The 18,050-nt window shown below is 46.6% G+C and overlaps 2 protein-coding genes across 5 annotated transcripts in view; one reads left to right on the forward strand and one right to left on the reverse strand.

Annotated features, from left to right (window-relative positions):
• The window catches only part of GFPT1 (glutamine--fructose-6-phosphate transaminase 1), a 29,566-nt gene extending 21,395 nt beyond the window's left edge, over positions 1–8,171 (forward strand). For 3 of the 4 annotated variants that reach the window (XM_021374809.1, XM_021374811.1, XM_021374812.1), the window contains 5 exons: positions 509–623; positions 908–1,035; positions 1,579–1,746; positions 2,473–2,634; positions 3,256–7,072. In XM_021374809.1, coding sequence (XP_021230484.1) covers positions 509–623; positions 908–1,035; positions 1,579–1,746; positions 2,473–2,634; positions 3,256–3,300 — 618 coding nt within the window. In that variant the 3' untranslated portion in view covers positions 3,301–7,072. Of the gene's footprint in view, positions 1–508; positions 624–907; positions 1,036–1,578; positions 1,747–2,472; positions 2,635–3,255; positions 7,073–7,911 lie in introns of those variants that run through there. The other variant, XM_021374810.1, reaches the window with a different exon arrangement.
• The window catches only part of ANTXR1 (anthrax toxin receptor 1), a 97,077-nt gene continuing 93,445 nt past the window's right edge, over positions 14,419–18,050 (reverse strand). Inside the window, exon 19 of the mRNA XM_021375010.1 lies at positions 14,419–18,050. This exon is cut by the window's right edge and continues 110 nt beyond it. Within this exon, the coding sequence (XP_021230685.1) occupies positions 17,969–18,050 (82 nt within the window). The 3' untranslated portion in view covers positions 14,419–17,968.

Raw genomic sequence — 18,050 nt, forward strand, 5'->3', positions numbered from 1 at the left:
TCGATTATTTTTCCCCAGAGTTGGTGATACCGGTCACTGAGATCTTTAAGAGAGCCTAGGCGAGGTGAAGTGTTCAGAAACTGTTCCTGAAGAGCTGGGGGGAGGAAGGGTGGGAAGTCACCTTTCCAGTAGACTTTGCTTTTTTTGAATGGGGTCCAAAAACCCTACAGACAGCTGTACAGTGTCACAGTGTCCAGATGTAGCAGTGGGCTCCCGCTGTGCATCTCCATCACTGGGTCTGCTGATCGTCAGTGCTGTCATCATTTGCTCCCTCAAATACAGAAAGCTATAGTCACAAAATAGGATTTTATAGTTGCCAGGATTCCTAGGAGTGCTCTTTGCTCGTGTTCCTCTTTCCTGCTTGATTGGAAGGAAAGCCACCATTTAGTAATGCATTAAGAATAAAATCAGCAGCTACTTGAAGGACGTTGTAGTAGGTGACAACTGTTTGCTTTCTGTCTTAATAACATGCTTCTCTCTCTCCTCCTTTCTCCCATCTCCTCACTAGGCCTATACCAGCCAGTTTGTCTCTTTGGTGATGTTTGCTTTGATGATGTGCGATGACAGAATTTCTATGCAAGAAAGACGCAAGGAAATCATGCGTGGCCTCAAAGGACTGCCAGGTAGGAAAAACAGCATTGATTCCATCTTGCCAAGTAATAATTAATAGCACAAGTGAACCTGACAGTGCCTAAGCTTTGCTTTTGAAAGATGGAAGGGATGAGATTTGTGCGAAGTGACTGCTAGTGATAACTTTGCAACTACATTCTCTCTGATGGCTTCAGAGCACTAAGTTGGACTATTAAACACTGGGTCCACTCTGCAAGTCACTGCTATCTGTATGTATGAAGTATGGGCAGTTTGAGAGATGCAGGGCTATAAGCAGACACAACTCTGATTCCTCCAGACTTGATTAAAGAAGTGCTGAGTATGGACGACGAGATCCAGAAGCTAGCCACGGAGCTGTACCATCAGAAGTCTGTTCTCATCATGGGACGCGGCTACCACTATGCTACGTGCCTCGAGGGAGCTTTGGTAAGAGATTTCTTTATCTGAAACCTCTTCAAGTGCACTTAGCTGTGGGCTTAGATTAGACACCTGGCTACAAGTTGATTTATAAACAGCGAACAGCTGTGGTCTGCTGGCCAACACAAGCTGAAATAGTTGGAACCCGCCCTACCACTGCTGTTACTTCCATGTAAAGATACCCAATTCACATCACAGCTGCTGGCTGCAGTGGACTGAAATGTATTTTCAGCTTCAGCGTTCACATTGGGAATGTTTTATGTCTATTTGGATTGCTGTGACAGACAGGACACCCTAATAAAACCAATTATTTGAACTGCTGGGGTGATGTTTCCAGAATTGCTTCCCAAACTGAGCACGTACCTTCTCCAGAACCTGTGTACTGCAATTTTTACCTCTGGAAAGATTCCTCTTGGCCTTGTGCTGTCACCTGTGAACATGCACACACGTCCTCTTTCCATTTACCTGCCCAGTTCAAGGCTGTGATGATGTATGTGTTGACTGGTGGCAAATCATAAGACCTTATGAAGTATTATTTTTTTCCCCATCTAGAAAATTAAAGAAATTACCTATATGCACTCTGAAGGGATATTGGCAGGTGAGCTGAAGCACGGCCCTCTTGCATTGGTGGACAAACTCATGCCTGTTATCATGATCATCATGAGAGACCATACGTATGCTAAGTGCCAGAACGCTCTCCAGCAGGTGATTGCACGACAAGTAAGTACCTGGAAAAGCTTCTAGTGCATCAGAGTTTTGCAGGTTTTAGTGTAGAAGCAGCTTTATAGGGCACCCTACCTATCTGCTTCACTGTCACTGTCTAAAATGTGAGTTCAGTAAGTAGTCCTTGTAGGCTTTTTACATGCAATTTTTTATAATATTTAAAAAAAAGAGCAGGAGAGAGACTGATTAGTATCTTCATTCTTAAATTTATGACGGTTTCTGCTGCAGGTCTTACAGGGCAATAGAAGCTGGAGGCTGAGAGCTTTGTGGCAATGTGGGTTGGGTCCAAGGTGTTTGTAGATAATTCCTCCAGAACCCATAGAACTGGGCTAGTTTTCAGTTCTAACACTTGTTCACTAGCTAAGAACACATTCCACTAGCAACTTCTATGACTTGTGTGGGGTTTGCTTTTAAGCCTCTGGGATTTGCCAGCTCTGTCAGGTCACAGAAGAGGGAACACTTCAGACTGTGCGGTCATGTACGCGTGCAGAATGCATTGGTGTTGTGTTTTAATGAGAGGAGTGCACTGACATAAGGCAGCAGAGGCAGAAGCCTGGTGGGTTTTGTTTATCCTTTAAAATGTGCTACAGGGATGCCCATGTGATGTTAAGCTGGTTTGTTGTGAAGTAAGAGCAAAGTTCTTGCCACCATCAATCTGTGAATAGTGAAAAAGAGAATGTTCCAGACCTGTTTTAATTCAAAATTTGCCTTTCCTGCTTCCAGGGGCGACCTGTCATCATTTGTGACAAGGAAGACATCGAGACAATTAAGAACAATAAGAGAACAATCAAAGTTCCTCATTCTGTGGACTGTCTGCAGGGGATCCTGAGCGTTATCCCCCTTCAGCTTCTGGCTTTTCACCTTGCAGTTCTCAGAGGATACGATGTAAGTACGCTATTCCCTTCCTAATTCCCTTCCTCGCCTCTTGCATTTGTGTTTGCTACCTGCATGCCTGGAAAAGATGTGTTGGGTGAGGCTGGAAGTCTGTGGGGGTTGTCAGTGTGTCTGCTTGAGTTATTGGAACCAGGGTAAATAGTGGACCTAGCGACTGCAGAAGCTTTTTGTGAGCAAAATGTGAGGGTGGTCTGTGACACGTGGCTGAGAACTGTGCAGTTTGAGCTTGGACGTGTCTGTTTTCTGGTGCTGGAGGGCTGGCAGGGAACTTGAAGGAAGCTAGAAAACCCACAGAAGGATGTTCGAGATGCAGAGTCTGTTTGTGTTGGTTATTTGATCTTAACACAGACACTGGCCTCTACCTCTTACTGCAGTGACTTGTATTTGAGATCTGTAACAACATAGACCAAAGGGACCGAGTCTTTTGTTCTTAACAGTCATAACAGCTGAGGTCGATGGGCTTCTTCTGCACTGATTATCCTAATTAGCAGGGAAATGTGTTCAGTTGATCTCAGTTTAAATGCAGAACAAACACTCCGCACGTTACAGAGTTGTGCACTAAGGAAGTGTGTCAATACTCACGAGCATCTTCTTTCTCCTCCCTCTCTGCAGGTTGATTTTCCAAGAAATCTGGCCAAGTCCGTAACTGTAGAGTGAAAGATCATCTGAATCATAGGGGCAAAGGGGAATTAAGTGAAAGACTCTTTTTGGTACCAAAATAACTTGATTTTAAAGTCCCCTAGGTAAATCTTATTTTGGTAAATGATTGTTTGTGTACAAGATCACCGTAATTCCATTACATCAGTGATTGTCAAATTGATTCCACACATGCTATGCCAATAGCTTTGGGTTTTTTTGAAGAATAGATTTCCATGAAAGCTATTAAATGGTTTTCTTTAAAGATTACTGAGTCTTCTAGGTAAAGGGCCCTCCACTTTACTTTCAGATACTGTCATTGTTTCTTATCCAGCGTGGCTCATTCCAATTGTTGGTGAGAAACCATTCGATGCATTACCTGTCATGCTCTCAGGCAGTGATACCAGAGTGTACAACTGGAACAAGAGCTGCTACTGGTCACGGTCGTGCTTGTGCAGGTATTTTAACAGTGGGAGAAACTGTAAGTGAGCGTTTGGGTCAACTTCTGCCTCATTGATGAAAGGGGATTCAACTGCCCTGTCGCAGCCTCTGAAGTTTTAGGCACGTGGTAAATGTGCTGAGGAAGTAACGTTGCTTCAGAAAGATTTTATCCGTGCCAAACACCTAGCAGCTGACAATCTCCTAGAGCTGGGCCACTCACGCCGTGTGACACCAGCAGCTCTCTGTAGTTGTACCCACGAAGATGGTGGAACTCGCGCCTTCAAGTGCAAGTGGAAGCAGTGTCTGGCTCAGCACGATGGATGCCTACCAAAAAAAAAAGAGGAGGGGGAACAGTGCTCAGTTGTTGGTGGTGTTTATTTGGTTGGTTTTAATTGGCTTTTAAACAAGCAGCACTCTTCCAGTGTTGAAGGATGGAGATTTTTCCCTCTTCAGCTGAGAGCTGTGGCACCACAAAGAGGTCCTAAGGAATGGGCTCTGTTTTGCTGCAGGTCACTTACTGGTTTCTGCCTTCTGTCTCTCAGGCAGAGGCAGCACTGAATCTCTCCCTGAGGCTTGCTATGTTAGACAAAGTCCCTTAAGTGCATGGGTTCTGGTTTATTTCAGAGCAGCTCATACGGTTGTAGCGTCATACGTGATTGTGTCAAATTCAGCTGGTTTGAAATTGGAGGGGATAAAACTTGATAGACTCGATGGAAATGTAAACTTTGGTAACGATTTTTTTTTAATGAGATTGTAGAGAATCAGAAGTTACACAGAAAACATGCCTTCAAGACTTCGCACAAGTCATTAAAGGGCCGTTAATTGGGTGTTTCCTAATGCAAAAAGGTGAATTGCTACCAGCTTGATGGGTTTTGAATTAGCTTTATACATGCAAAAGCATGGTACAAGGTGTAAAGCAATGCTTGCCGAGTCCTGGTGAATATTCCAAACTGCAGCCCCTTCGAAAACTGCTTTCACAAATGCAGTCTTTGGGGACCATCTGTTACCATTTAAAACTGGTGGATGATTTGCAGTAGAAGAGGACTGCACGGAGCACAGCGTTTCCAAAGACAGTGGCAATTCTGCTTTTTATCAATCTGCAGTAACCTATTTGACTTCAGTTCATCATCAGCTGGAGGCTGTTTCGTTACATTAATGAGTAAAATGCTGCGTGCCTGGAAACGGTTTCTCGAAGCCAACATTTGTATGTTTATTAATATTGTATTCAGACTATTAATTTATGAATGCATTGTGCTGCCAGTGTCTAAGAACCAAGTAGGAAATGTCGCATTGTATTTGTACAGCAGTTGCTCACGAGGCGCTGACTCCTCCCAGTGACCAGGAGGCTGCCCTCCTTGTGAAGGGGGTAATTCCCCCAAAGGAGCCAGCAAACAGTGTGTGTTCAGTGCTAACACTTTGGGGGCAGTTCCTCTTCCTGCTGCCACTCTCCTTGTTAATGGAAGCTGTGAACCTTGAGCGTGGGGGCTGGGAGCCAAGGAAGGTCCCCCCCAGTGCCCAGCGTAAGGGCTTGCAGTTCCACACCCTGTGTTCTTGTTAGCGTGAGGTCTGACGGGAAGGAAGCTGCAAGAGAATGGTTTGAAGATCTGTTTCTCCTATCCTGTTGAGAAGAAAAGCACCAAGCATTGCTCTTATCTTGCCTTGTGCAGGTAATGGTCTGCCGGCTGACCCCAGTCTCCTGGCAAACAGGGTGGTCGACGTGGCAGGCAGGGTGGTTGGTAGACCCCTCCAAATGCAGATTGCTGTTCAGTGAGAAGCTGGTAACGCAGGCTGTTAAATATTCATGGTACAAAGAGGACCAAAGAACAGGATTCGAAATCAGAAACGTAGTAAGTCTTGGCACTCTCCTGTCGGATGTAACTGCGCAGATATTGCTGAGCTCCTTGGTTCTAATGCTGTGATAGACAAATCCTTATTCTCTGTAATTCTCCGCGACAGATTCTTCATTTGTCTGAAGTAAGGTAGTGTTCACCCCCTGCGTTCTGCAGGTTGCCAGCAAACTGCCTGCAGTGTACAAACTGCCCAAAGAGAGGTGCAGTGCTTGCAGCTAGGACGTTGTCATGCTTCAGTGGAGCACGCTTGCAATGAAGAATTTCTCTGATGAGCATGGTAGGGAACCTGTAAAGCATCTCATTGTTAATTGCCATGCCGGTGTGAAGTGAGACTGTATAAAGGACTCTTCTTAGCTTTCCTTACCTCATTTTGTGTAGACGTGTTGTGTTTCGATGAACAGACGATGTTTCTCTTTTTTCCCTAGCCGACTTTTAGGAGGTCTCGTGATATTTATTGACGGCAGTCAGCCTTCTGCTCTCCAGGATGAATGTTTTGCTTACTGAGCCAGCCCGACTCCCTCCTCCTGACGGAGGTGTGCAGGCATCCAGCAGCCCCTTGCTAAAATCCAGCCACGGGTAAACACCAATAAAGCCCCTTCTCATCTTGCATAGCAGCTGCCCGTTGCTGCATACGTTTGACAGAAAGGTTTTTCCTCCTACCTGCACTGAGGAAAGGCTGCGTGCAGCTCTGAATTTGTCAGAGGAGTGAGTACTGTCTGCACATACGTCATTGCAGAGAGCCCAAAGCAGTGCTGGGGTAGCCTGGTGTCTGTGGGGTGCAGTGATGGCTTGGGGATGCCCTTCTAGCTGCATCCTTCTTCATAAAGTCTCTTTGGATGTAAAGAGCTGCACTAGTGAAAGCTTTGAGACAAGTGGGAGAATCTCATGCTTACGACAACGTGATGCAGTCTTGCTTAATCAGCATCCCTAACGATAGCCTGGACAAACTGGGTTGGGTTAAGCTGTAGAGTGAGACATCTGAAGGCCAAAGGAGGAGCAACATTAGTGCTTTGTGTGAGGGTTTTCTCCCCTCTGGTAGCAGTCCTTGGCACCATGAGCAGCAGCGTGCAGGATGGATGGGGGAGCTGCAATTTGGCATGTTGGTGTTGGGCTGTGGCTGATTTTAGATCCTGCCAGGCGGTACCAAATTTGCCTCAAAGCACAGAGTCCCTCCACTGGATCAGGAGGAAGAAATCAGGAAGCATTTGGTTCGAATCAAAGGATAAAACTATTTGCCTTCAATTCAGTGCGTGTAAATAGACATTTGAAATGGCAGATACCACCATTTCTTCCCTTTGGGTCTGTTTGCCTCTGCTTGTACATATCCAGCTGGCTTGGTTTGTGGGGACCAGTCTGTACCTTGTTTCCTGTTGTGTGCTGTATGCAGAAGATGTCTTACTTTTGTCTGTAGTGTTTTATAATTTGGGTTCTGTCTTTTTGCTTACTTTTTTTGTATCTCACCCTTTGAATAAAATCAAGTGCCCTACATTAAACAAATGGAATTACTGGTCTTTAGTTAAATTCATGTAAAAGTATCAAAGTTTTTATTTTCTTAGATAAAGTGAGCAGCTTGGACATGCTCTTCTTAAAAAATACTTTTCCTGTACAAGTAGTAAAGCCAGGACAGGACACCTACCCCCTCCCCCCCCCAACTCCCCAGCTCCTCAGACCCATTCTTTCCTGTTTAAAGTCCACTAAAATATGTTCCCATGGTCCTCACAAATTCCTATGGCAACAACCTTACACAAACAAGCTGCTTGCCTGCATCTGGATCCTGAAAATGGCAGGGAGCCCAGGCAGCTGGGAGGGCACTGGGGCACCCACATCCTCATCCCTGGAAGCGCCCAAGGCTGTGGATGGGGCCCTGGGCAGGCTGAGCTGGTGGGTGGCACCCAGCCCACGGCAGGGGGTGGGGCTGGGTGGGCTGTAAGGTCCCTTCCACCCCAACCATGCTTTGATCCTATGGTTCTCTGCGCTTAGAAGTTGGTTTCAGAGCAGGCAGGACAGCCCCAAATTGCTCTGCAGAAGGACTCCTCCCAAAAAGCAAAGGGCTGGGACAGCAGCATCTCCTCTAGGCACAGAAAACATCCTTTGCCCTTCTGGTTTGGCTCCTGCAGCAGCTTAAAATCTGTCACATCTGTCCAAGAAGAGCCCAGCATCTCCTCCCTGCACCCATCCCTATTTGGGTTACCCAAAGGCCAACAGGTATCAGAGCAGGCACTGCATGGAAAAGCAATGAAGCAAGGGATTCATGGGTGGCTGCCTTCAGTTTGATGCCCCAGATAGATAGTGGTTATGGATAATACCCTGGTCACATCTCCAGACTTCCCTGTTTCCACAGGTGGATCGCATCACTGCCCCCAAGGACTGAGAGCTGCTGGAGCAGTGGGTGAGCTGCAGGCGGCCAACGCCACGGCCCTGGGCTCTGCCCACCCCCCAGGGTATCGCCCTGGTCCTGTCTGCTTGGAGTGGTTTGCAGTGAGGCATAGAGAACCCACTGGAGAAGTGACACAAGGCACAGGTTATTCTGGTTGCGCTTCGCATTGCAGTTCTCGACCTTGGTTTTAGGTTTGAAGCAATAAAATCTCCACAGATGCTTTATTTATTTATTTATTTATTTATTTATTTAAAAGCAAATGCCCAAAGAGGAATATTCTACTTTGGTGGTACCAGTGTTTGTCTTCTTTTCATGAAGGGTTCTATCCCTTCTTGGCTTCTGCAGCCCAAGAAACAAAGAGTTCCTAGAATCATAGAAACATGAAGGTTGGAAAAGGCCTCTAGGATCACAAAGTCCAACCCTAGCCCTTCCCCACCATGCCCACAAAGCCCATAGCAGCACTCGGTCCTTCAGCCACCGCTGTGTGATCAGCCTTCATCTCCACTCAATCAATGTGAGCCAGGCTCGGGAGCAAAATAATTGAGTTTTCTGCTTGCTCCTAACCCAGGGCACTGCGCCGCTGCTTGGGCATGGTTCCATTTGTCTGCAGCCCAACCAGCACATTCATTCCTGCTGCAAACTCATGCAGCCGTGCAAGAAATTGCTCCTGGAGATAACGTCCCCAACCCTTTCCTTGGCTGAAGGTCCTTCTCCAGCAGCGTGAGTGCGTTCCTGCCTAACCTGGAGCGTGGGAAGCAGCGCAGCAGCAAACCGCAGCGCTGTGGGGTTGCCAGCCCATGGAGCGTTGTATTCCAGCAACAGTAGAAAGGGAGGAAAAAAAGATGAAGTCAGGCTTTTTTGGACAGGAACCACATGGGAAGGGGAGGGGGTTCAATGGAGTGGTGTAGCCAGGGCGAAGGATGCAACCTATTAACTGCTCTTTGTCCCTCTGTAGGAGCATCCTTGCACTGGTTTTCCCATCTCCCAGAGCTGTTCTGCTGCTGCTGCACAGAGAAGTCAGCAGTGGCAATGTTTGCACCTAAAGCTGGATTATTATGGGAAAGCCTCACGAATTTTGCCTCCTGACATTCAGTAGTAAATGATCCCATGAGCTGATGCAATCCCTTCCTATGGCTCCACTCAGGCTCTGCATTTAACCTGCAGAACTAAGTGGGTTCCCTGGCAGCTTTCCAGCATTTCTTTCTCTCTTTTTTTTTTTTTTTTTTTTTTGGGGGGGGGGGGTGGTTTCTCACACTTTGCTCCTTATTTATTTAGTTTTATGCTGTGGGAATGTAGAAGTGGGCCGCAGTAGATGATGGGTGGTCCAGCTCTCGGCTTTGGTTGGCAGCTGCACAGCCGAATTGTTTCAGCAAGAAATCATCATCCCTAAGAGGCGTAAAGGAAAGGCCACGTCTCCTCCAGGCTGTATTTAGGCAAAATTCCCTGCAGGCAGCGAGGGGCGGGGGCCCAGCACCTGGAGCATCAACAGCATCTCCAGACATGAGTCCATTGTGATGGGGACAAGTGGCTCTGTCCATGGTAGAGGTGGGGACGCACAGATGGGAGCAAACTGGAAAATGTGAACGGAGGTCAATGTGGCCATGCAACAAGGTGCTGCGCTTGGGTTGGGGCAATCCCAGCCCTTGGTACTGGGGGTGATGGATGAGGCTTTGGGCACATGGGCTATGAGAGGTGCCCCAGCCCATGGCCAGGTTGGATCTGGGTTGGTTTTAGGTCCCTTCCAACCCAACCACAAGCGTACAGTGGAGCCAGGGAAGAGCACAGCACAGGTTGGGTGCACCCAACCTGTAGAGCAGGAGAGAAACACTGGGAACAACTCCCCCCTGTTGCTGCTTACGCCCTGCATGCAGCAGCTTCGTTGTGATGGATGGCACAAAGTGAACATGGCATTTCTTTGGCTCTCACTTGCACGCTTCTCTCCCCTGTCTGGTGTACATGACACATGAGCTGCTTCTGTTTTATGGGGAAGTTTGTTAAAGGGCAGGCTTGGAAGGCTGGAAGCATGGCTGTGCAGACCCAGCTGGAGCAGACATGAGATCAATATATCTGGAGACAAAGAGAAGCTCTTGCCAAGAGAAAAATCAAAAAATCAAAAGTTGTTTCGCACGGGGAGCCAGATTCCCTTCTAAGGCATCCTATACATCAAGGCTTAATCCTGCAGTGCTTGGCTTGGCAGCAGTCCTGCTGTACTGGTGCTGCACAAAGGGCAAACAGCACTGCCACGGGGAGCTGTGTCCCACATCCTGCAATGGTGCAACGATGACATGAGCCTCACTTAGGGCCATGCGTGCACCATCACTTTGTTGCACCGTGCGTTATGCTAAGAAGAAATCTGGGGATTTTCCACCGTTTTCAGACCAGGGGATACAATTTCTGAAGCTCCTTCCATATCCATGGTGCTTCTCAGGAATGTATGCAAAGCTTTTGGCTTTGGCCCTCTCTCCCTGTTAACATTTGCATTTGTTCCCACGTGCCTTTGTCTGCCTGGAAACACGCTGGGGTGAGGTCTGATAGCATCCAGTCCCGAAAAGCAGCCAGGGCAGCGCTTTCTTCGTCACTATCTCTCATGTCTCTCATTTCTATTGGGCACTCTTTCAAACTGTGCCAATTTGGCCTCGGGTAAGTAGATAGAGTTACCTCCATATTTGCAGCATGACCTCAGCTTTCTTCCGCCTACTGCAGACTCTCTGGTTATTTAAAGAACCCACAGGAACTAACCCTGTGGGATTTTTATTATTTTTAATTCCAAAAATCCCCAGCAGCTATGCAGCCCATGAGACAGAGCTACGTGAGCTCGGCACCAGCCAAGATCCTGCCCACCAACAGCACTGCTCCAGGAGTTGTATCCTCCCAGTGTAGCTTTCTCTGGACCCAAGTGATGCTTGCAGAGCTGCCCTATGGGGTCCAGAGCTTTGCTGCTGTTCTGGGGATGGACAGCATCATCAGGTGCTGGGCATGTATGGTTTCTCTTGCTGCAGGCTCACCTTTGAGCTGGTTTACAGAGAAGGAAACCAAATGGGAGCCCAACTTCATAGCATCACCAGCCTTCAAAGCCCTATTGCAGGGAACGTAAGGGCCCCAGGTACCCTTAGGGTTCCTCAGTGCCACATTCCCGTGGTTCTTGAGCAGCTCCTGGGACTGTGACTCCAGGGACTGCCCACCTCCCTGGGCAGCCTGTGCCAATGCATCACTGCTCTTTCAGAGAAGAAATTTTTCCTGAGATCCAACCTGAATCCTGCCCATTTGGGTCAATTTTGGGTCAAAAAATAAAAAAATTTAAAAAGCCACTTGTAAGATCTCCTGCAATGGAAAAGAAGAGAACAGTTGTCTGGTTTGCTGTTGTGTTTGGAGGACAAGCTGTTGTCTGAGCACCCAGGATCATAGCTCTGCCAACATCTGCCTCTTTCATCTTTGATGGGTTATTGTCCCCGTTCATTGCAGGGGAGCTGGAACAGATGACCTTTAAGGGTCCCTTCAAGCTCAAATGATTGCATGATTCTATGATTTACCTCCGCATCCTTCTCTAAAAACAACCAAAAAAAAAAACCAACAAAACAAAACAAAAAAAACCAACAAACAAAAATCCAACAACAACAAAAAAAAAACCACAATAAAATAATAATTTTGCAAGCCTAGGGGAGAAGTCTGGACCAAACCATCCACATCCCTACCCAGACAGGATCAGACAAGAGAGGATGACGTCAGTTTAACCTTCTGAGCTGGACGGCAAAGAAAACAAACAGAAACCCGTCTGATGCTCCTAAAGTTATTGGAGTGCATTTTTAGCAAGAGCACAGCTCCCCTGCTTCCATGGCAGCCTGTGAAATAGGCTTCTGTCATTGTCAACGATTACAATCAACACATAGAAAGGCACGAGGCATAGCCCCCAAAAATGTTAACGACCGTCAAGTTCACGTCATATCCCAACAAAACAGAGATTCCCAAGCTCCATTCAATGGAAACATCGCCCATATATCTCTTGCTGGCTTCTGTGCTGCATTGGAGGCAGCTAAAAATACTCTCGACCCGTTCCTGATTATTTTTTCCACTTTGGCTGTCGCTGTGGTTACGGGGATCCTGCTCTGTTGTTCCCGATAGCGCAGGGTCACGGTGCCTCCGTCCCTCACATCCCACCAGCACAGGGTTTGCTCTGGTTTACTGGGAGCAGAGCCAAAGCCGACCCGTGGCCTGGAGAATTTTTCCCATTTTTTTTTTCTTAAAAACAGTGCAGGGATTGCCTAGGTAGGATGGGATGTTGCGCGGCAGAGGGCCAGTGGGCAGATAAACCTTTCTAAGGCTATGGACGCTCAGATTTCACATTACTCACCCAAAAATGGCTTAGAGGTGCGTAGATACACTCTGTTCCTTCTCAGCTTTTAGTTTCCTAGAGATTTTTCCATTGAGGAAAACCATATAGGAAAAGGATGCCGATGTCCCATTGCCCAGTGGGGAGACTGAGGGGGCTCCAATGCAGGGAAGGATCGAGGACAACTGAGCCATGCACACCCGGAGGGATGTGCCAGGAAGGATTTGAAATGGGAATGGAAAGTGGAACACAGAAATCCCCTTGCAATAGAAGTGACCTCATAGGCTAAGCTCAGTTTTCCACTCGCTGTGGTATTTTTTGCATGCTCTTCTCCATCCCTATTAATTCCTCCAGCTCTGAAAAAGGCCTCACGAGTTAATGGCCGTGAAGAAGCAGAAAAATCCCTGCTTGGGCTGAAGATGGGTCAGCCCATGGCATTCCTTCAGGCCACATCTGCACGCCCTGTGACATGAAAATACACCTTTGTGAAATGATATTTTGCCTTCCTCTGCTAGCAAGAGGGAGCTCTGAAAGCATTTAAATATTAAAAGATATTTAAATTATCTCAAGAGACATCAGCGGTTTATTCTGGCAGTGTGCTACAGGCTTTCAGCCACCGTCTGCGTGCAACATGATTTATTCTGTTGTTCTTACAAGTGATTTTATGTCTGTTTCTTGAAAAAGAGTGCTACATTCTTCAGCAACACGAACAGCAAAAAGAGCAAAAAGATGCCATGGCTGCTTCCATCAACCCCCCCTTTCAAGAGCCATATCTATGAGATGGAAGTGGCTTTCTTTGCCAAAAATAGAAAAGAAAAAAGAAAAAAAGAAGAAGAAAAAAAGAATAATTTGCTTTCCTGCTAAACAAGGAACTCTGCAGCTGCCCAAAGCCAGCCACGTGCTCAGCAGCACTGCACGCACAGCTCGTTGCTTTGCACACACTGTTCTAAAAATGGCATTTCTTGGGGAAATTTCGGAGGAAATTCATCACAGTGAGGGCAGTGAGGCCCTGGCATTGCTGCTCAGAGAATTGCGAGTGCCCCATCCCTGGGGGTGCCCAAGCGTAGTGATCAGAAGGATCAACACCATGGAAAAGATGCTACAAAAGAGGTGGAAGGACCGTCACGATAGCAAGGTGCTACAGAGGAAGGGAAGTAGATTGCTCACCCGTATCAGAAGATTCTGGGTTCACAGGGAAACGCTTCCACCAAGGAGAGATCTCCAGAAAGAGATCCCTCCTCAGTGGCAGCCAGCCCTTCAATGAGGCCTAAGAGAGGTGGAGTCAGGCTCCAGCCCTTCTTGTCACACAGTGAATTGCCTCCACCTGTGCTCCCAGGGCTGACTGGGTCTTTCCTCCAGGTGCACAATCAGTGGTTCAGGCTGTAACTCAGCAGTTCTCATACACCAAGGCTATGGATGGGACTCTGGGCAGCCTGAGATGGTTGGGGACATTCAGCCCACAGCAAGGGATGGTGCTGGGGGCTGTGAGGTCCCTTCTAAACTGCTAGCTCATGTTTTCAGGAGCTAAAAAGCATGAGTCATTTGCTGAAACAGGGCTGGGTGTGTTGAGGCTGAACTTGCCTGTGTTCTATTAATCTTTGTGGAATAAAATATTCCAACAACAGCAAAATCCAAATGGGTGTTGGATCGTTAAGCAGAGAGGAAGAATGAAGGGCTATCAGCAAATGTGAGCGGAAGAATACTTAGGTACTTCTCGCAGTTGTGCTTCATTTACACTTGCCTTTGTTAGAAGTTGCTCAGTGAACTGCATAAAACATTATCCTGTGGTTGGGATGTGAGGCTCTGGGCATCACAGAATCACAGAATTGTAGAGGTTGGAAGGGAGCTCTGGACATGGTGCTGGCTCATGGTTAAGCTGTGATCAACTGTTGGTCAACTGTTGGTCAACCATCGGTCAACTGCTGGTCAACCACTGGCCAACCAAGACACCTGTAGTGATGCAGACAGCACAGACTGTGTCACCTCCAGATGAAAACAGCTTTTGTGTCAGGCAGAAATGCACAAATTCCCAAGTTTGAATTCTCCAGGCTGGTGGAAAGTTGGTTTTACAGGATAACTTGTGGACCAGGATTCTCTCCTGGTTGCTCCCTCTACCTAGCCAATGAATCTGATGGAGCCCAGCGTAAATTTGTGTAGTTCTTTAATAATAACATCAAGGTCAGCAAGAATAATGACTGAATTTAACAAATGACACATGCAACAAACAGAGGGAATAAAACATCATTGCACAGCACTGGCTGAGGTGACAGAACATAATCCAACATCAGAGCAGAAGGCTTGTTTCTTTTCCTTTGCTGCATCAGCACCACATATAGGGCAATGTCACTGTGCACAGATTGGTCCAAAGCCAGACATTCCCCAAAATTAACGGCGACAGAAGCTGCCTCCATGCACCAAGGAGCAGAGGAAGAATTCTGATGGCCACCAAAGCTCACCTTGGTGAATGCCTCAAAATGCAGCCAGCAATAATGTGTGATGTTAGCAATCATACAAAAATGGGAATCTTTGTCGAATGCAGCTGCTCAGTCCCCTGGTACACTGATAGAAAGCTTCGCTTGAATTAAACACAAAGGGATAATCAAAGTGATCTATTTTGAGCAAAGAAAACTGTTTATTAACGCCATCAGACATCTGTTTATTGCCATTTAGACTGACCCTATATATGAGCATGTGCAAGTAGTAAACAGAGAGATCCGCTGAAGTCCTTTGAAATCGTGGAGCAGATGTAGTGCCACTCAGCTCCTTTTGATCTATAATGAGCCTTTACTTAACAACTGGCTAGTGTGGATTGATAGCCTGTGTAATGTGTTTCTAGGAAAGTTTTATACAGAGAGAATACATAGGGTGCCATATATCATGGCACACCAGCTAATTCGACCTCATTTACATAGCATTAATTGTCTGTGAGTTCATTTCAATTTGGGCCCAAATTTTCATTCTTAATACCTTAAATTGGGTTCTGTTGCTCAGGGTGGATGTGCAAAACTCTTCCCAATGCATCGAGGGTGGGCAGCCCGGCGTCCCCGTGCCTCAATTAGTGCTACGTAAAGCAGGTGTTCGTCACTACAGGAAATATTTGTACATTTATAAAAAAAAGCCATACAACCATAAAGAAAAAAAAATACAACAAGCACAGCTTGATACAATAACATGCCATGAAATGTCATTGGCTTTATAATAATTTACTACAACTTGAAAAATGTTCTTTTATCCACACGGGATAGGAAATGCTTCCATCTAACATATGGTAAGCATGCAGTAATAATATGTACAACAAAAAAAAAATTTGGAGTTTATTTTTTATTCGTAAACGGGATGATTACATGGGGGCATTTTGCAATGATTGTTTTTCTAGCCCGATGTACGTTTCATTTTGCTTCTTTCCTACTGTGGATTTTTTTCCCCCTCTGTTTGGGGAGAAGGAAAATTCCTATATACATCTGCAAGAAGTTAGCTTCAGTCATGGAGCATACACTGATATTATTTTTTTCCTTTAGATTTATGGGTTTATGTTTATTGCTTAATTGACCCTAAAAAAACCCTCAATGCCGTAATGCTGAAAATCAATCTCTTTTCCAACCTGTTTTGGAACATTGAGGATCTGTTGAGAGAAATATTTATCAGTCCTGTATTACACCGTACTCTTTCAACATCTCACCAAATCCCATTCATCACCAGAGGGAGTCCAACCAACTTGTGTCGGGGTGTTAAAGGCTTCCCACTCCAACGCGACCATCATCACAAAGTCATCTCATGGAACCAACCATGCCCTGTACCTGATAGAACTTGAGACAGTGAGGGGCAAAACCGGGTTTTGCTCCAAATTGGGGACTGCTCTGTGCCGCCTGCAGACAAAACAGTGTTGGGGTGAATGGTCACCCTTCAAATGAGACTTCGGATCCATTGTAGTTGCTGTGTTTATGGCACCTAAAAGTGGCACATTGACCGAACGTGGGTTAGCTTGACCCTGGGTCTTGTGGTCAGGCTTCATTCACAAATGTCCTTACCAAGAGGTCCCAAGCCAGGTCTCCACTGAGTCTTTTTCATCTGTTCTTTTTCTTTTTTTTTTTCTTTTTTTTTTCTTTTTTTTTAACTGCAAGAAAAGCTAGAATTAATATTTCCAACAGCACTGAAGTAAGCACTTGGCAATGTATTTCTTTACCTGGTAAAAAATGATACGAGCATGAGAACCCTTAGATATTCATAGAACAAGACAGTTTTACCCTTTATGACTTGGCAATTTCCAGTCCTTTAGTGAGAACCGATCCTGACCGTAAACCAGTGACTGGAGCGCGGCGATCTCCCCTATTGCTAGCGCTAGGCATGTGCTCAGAGAGTTTGCTGTGATGTGTGCATAGGCTGTGGTGTGGAATACAGTGGGAGTCCCACAAGGAGGAAAGCACGGAGAAATGCATCCAGTGCATTTCTTGGAAGACTGATGCCCATCTTGCATCTGGTGTGGGATTTCTGCTGTAGTCAACAACTGCGTAGAGAAGTGATGCTGCTGAGAGTTGACAAGAGTGAGTAAGCACACTGGCTCTTTGAGTTTGGAAGACATCTGCTACTTATTCAGGAAAGGAAAACAAAAAATAAAAATCCATGTGGAAATATTTTCGGGGCAAAAGAACGTAATTTACAGAAAAAACAGGAACGCATCAGTGGTAACCATTTCAAACTGACAATAACAAGGAGCCCAAGCAGACTGGATTTAGAGAAACTGATACGCCTAACCACCTGTTTGTATTCAGAAACTTTCCTTTAGGAATGGAAAACAGCATTAAATTACAGCGCTGAACTGCAGAGGTGCTAATTAGATGGACGTGATTAGTCTAAACCATATGCAAAGACTCTTTTGTCAACCAGACCTTTCCCAGATTGCTGTGAGCCCCTGTGAGCTCCCGCTGGGAGCACCGACCCGCTGTGTCTCACTCCTGTCCTCATGGGAGGAGGCTGAAGCCTGGTGACACGCTGATTGATTTCCCACATGATCCATTTTCCTGGTGGCACTTCGTTTTCATTCACCTGCACTTCCACATCCCGACATACCCAAAACCAGACACCAGAGACCTACTCCTTCTCCTTTCTGGACCTTCCAAGGTGACCTTCCCTTCTCCAACTCACAGGCTGTGGAAACAACTGCCCACCATCAATTCTGCTCAGATTTATGGGGTTTCTGTGCTTGCAGACCCGCTGTTGTCTTTATTCACCTGGCAGCTGGCACGCAAGCTGGCTTTCCATCATCCCTCGAGTCTCATACCGTGAATTTGTGCAGATGATCTCAGGTTGCTCCAAGGCTCTGCACCTGGAGGAGCCTTTTGCAGCCCTTCCCCGGGGAGAACCTTCAACCATTTTCACAATTTATCCTGGAATCACCGCCGTGAAGCGCGGGGAAACGGTGGGGAGAGCCTTGCTGAAACAGAGCTGGAGTCACTTGCCTTGTTCCTGCAGTCTCTTGGCTTTTCTTGCTTCGATAGTTTGGTGGCACTGATGCTCAAGGGGTTTTAAAGACGACGGAAAATGAAAGGAGAAAGGCAACGACAAAGTCGTTCGTTCTGTCCCATTCCAAAACTGGCATGGCTTCCTCTGTCCCCCCCCACCCCCCACCCCAAAGATGGACATGATACAGTACTGCTGAAAAAAAACCCTCAAATGCTTCTAGAAGAAACGAGCCCCCTAGACTGTAGGGCGAGGAGGGGGCCGGGATGGAGGGGGGGCCCTGTTGGGTGGTGGGGCTTGGGGCAATGGGGGGAGAGGG

This window comes from Numida meleagris, chromosome 21 (assembly GCF_002078875.1).
Source record: "Numida meleagris isolate 19003 breed g44 Domestic line chromosome 21, NumMel1.0, whole genome shotgun sequence".
Classification (NCBI taxonomy): Eukaryota; Metazoa; Chordata; class Aves; order Galliformes; family Numididae; genus Numida; species Numida meleagris.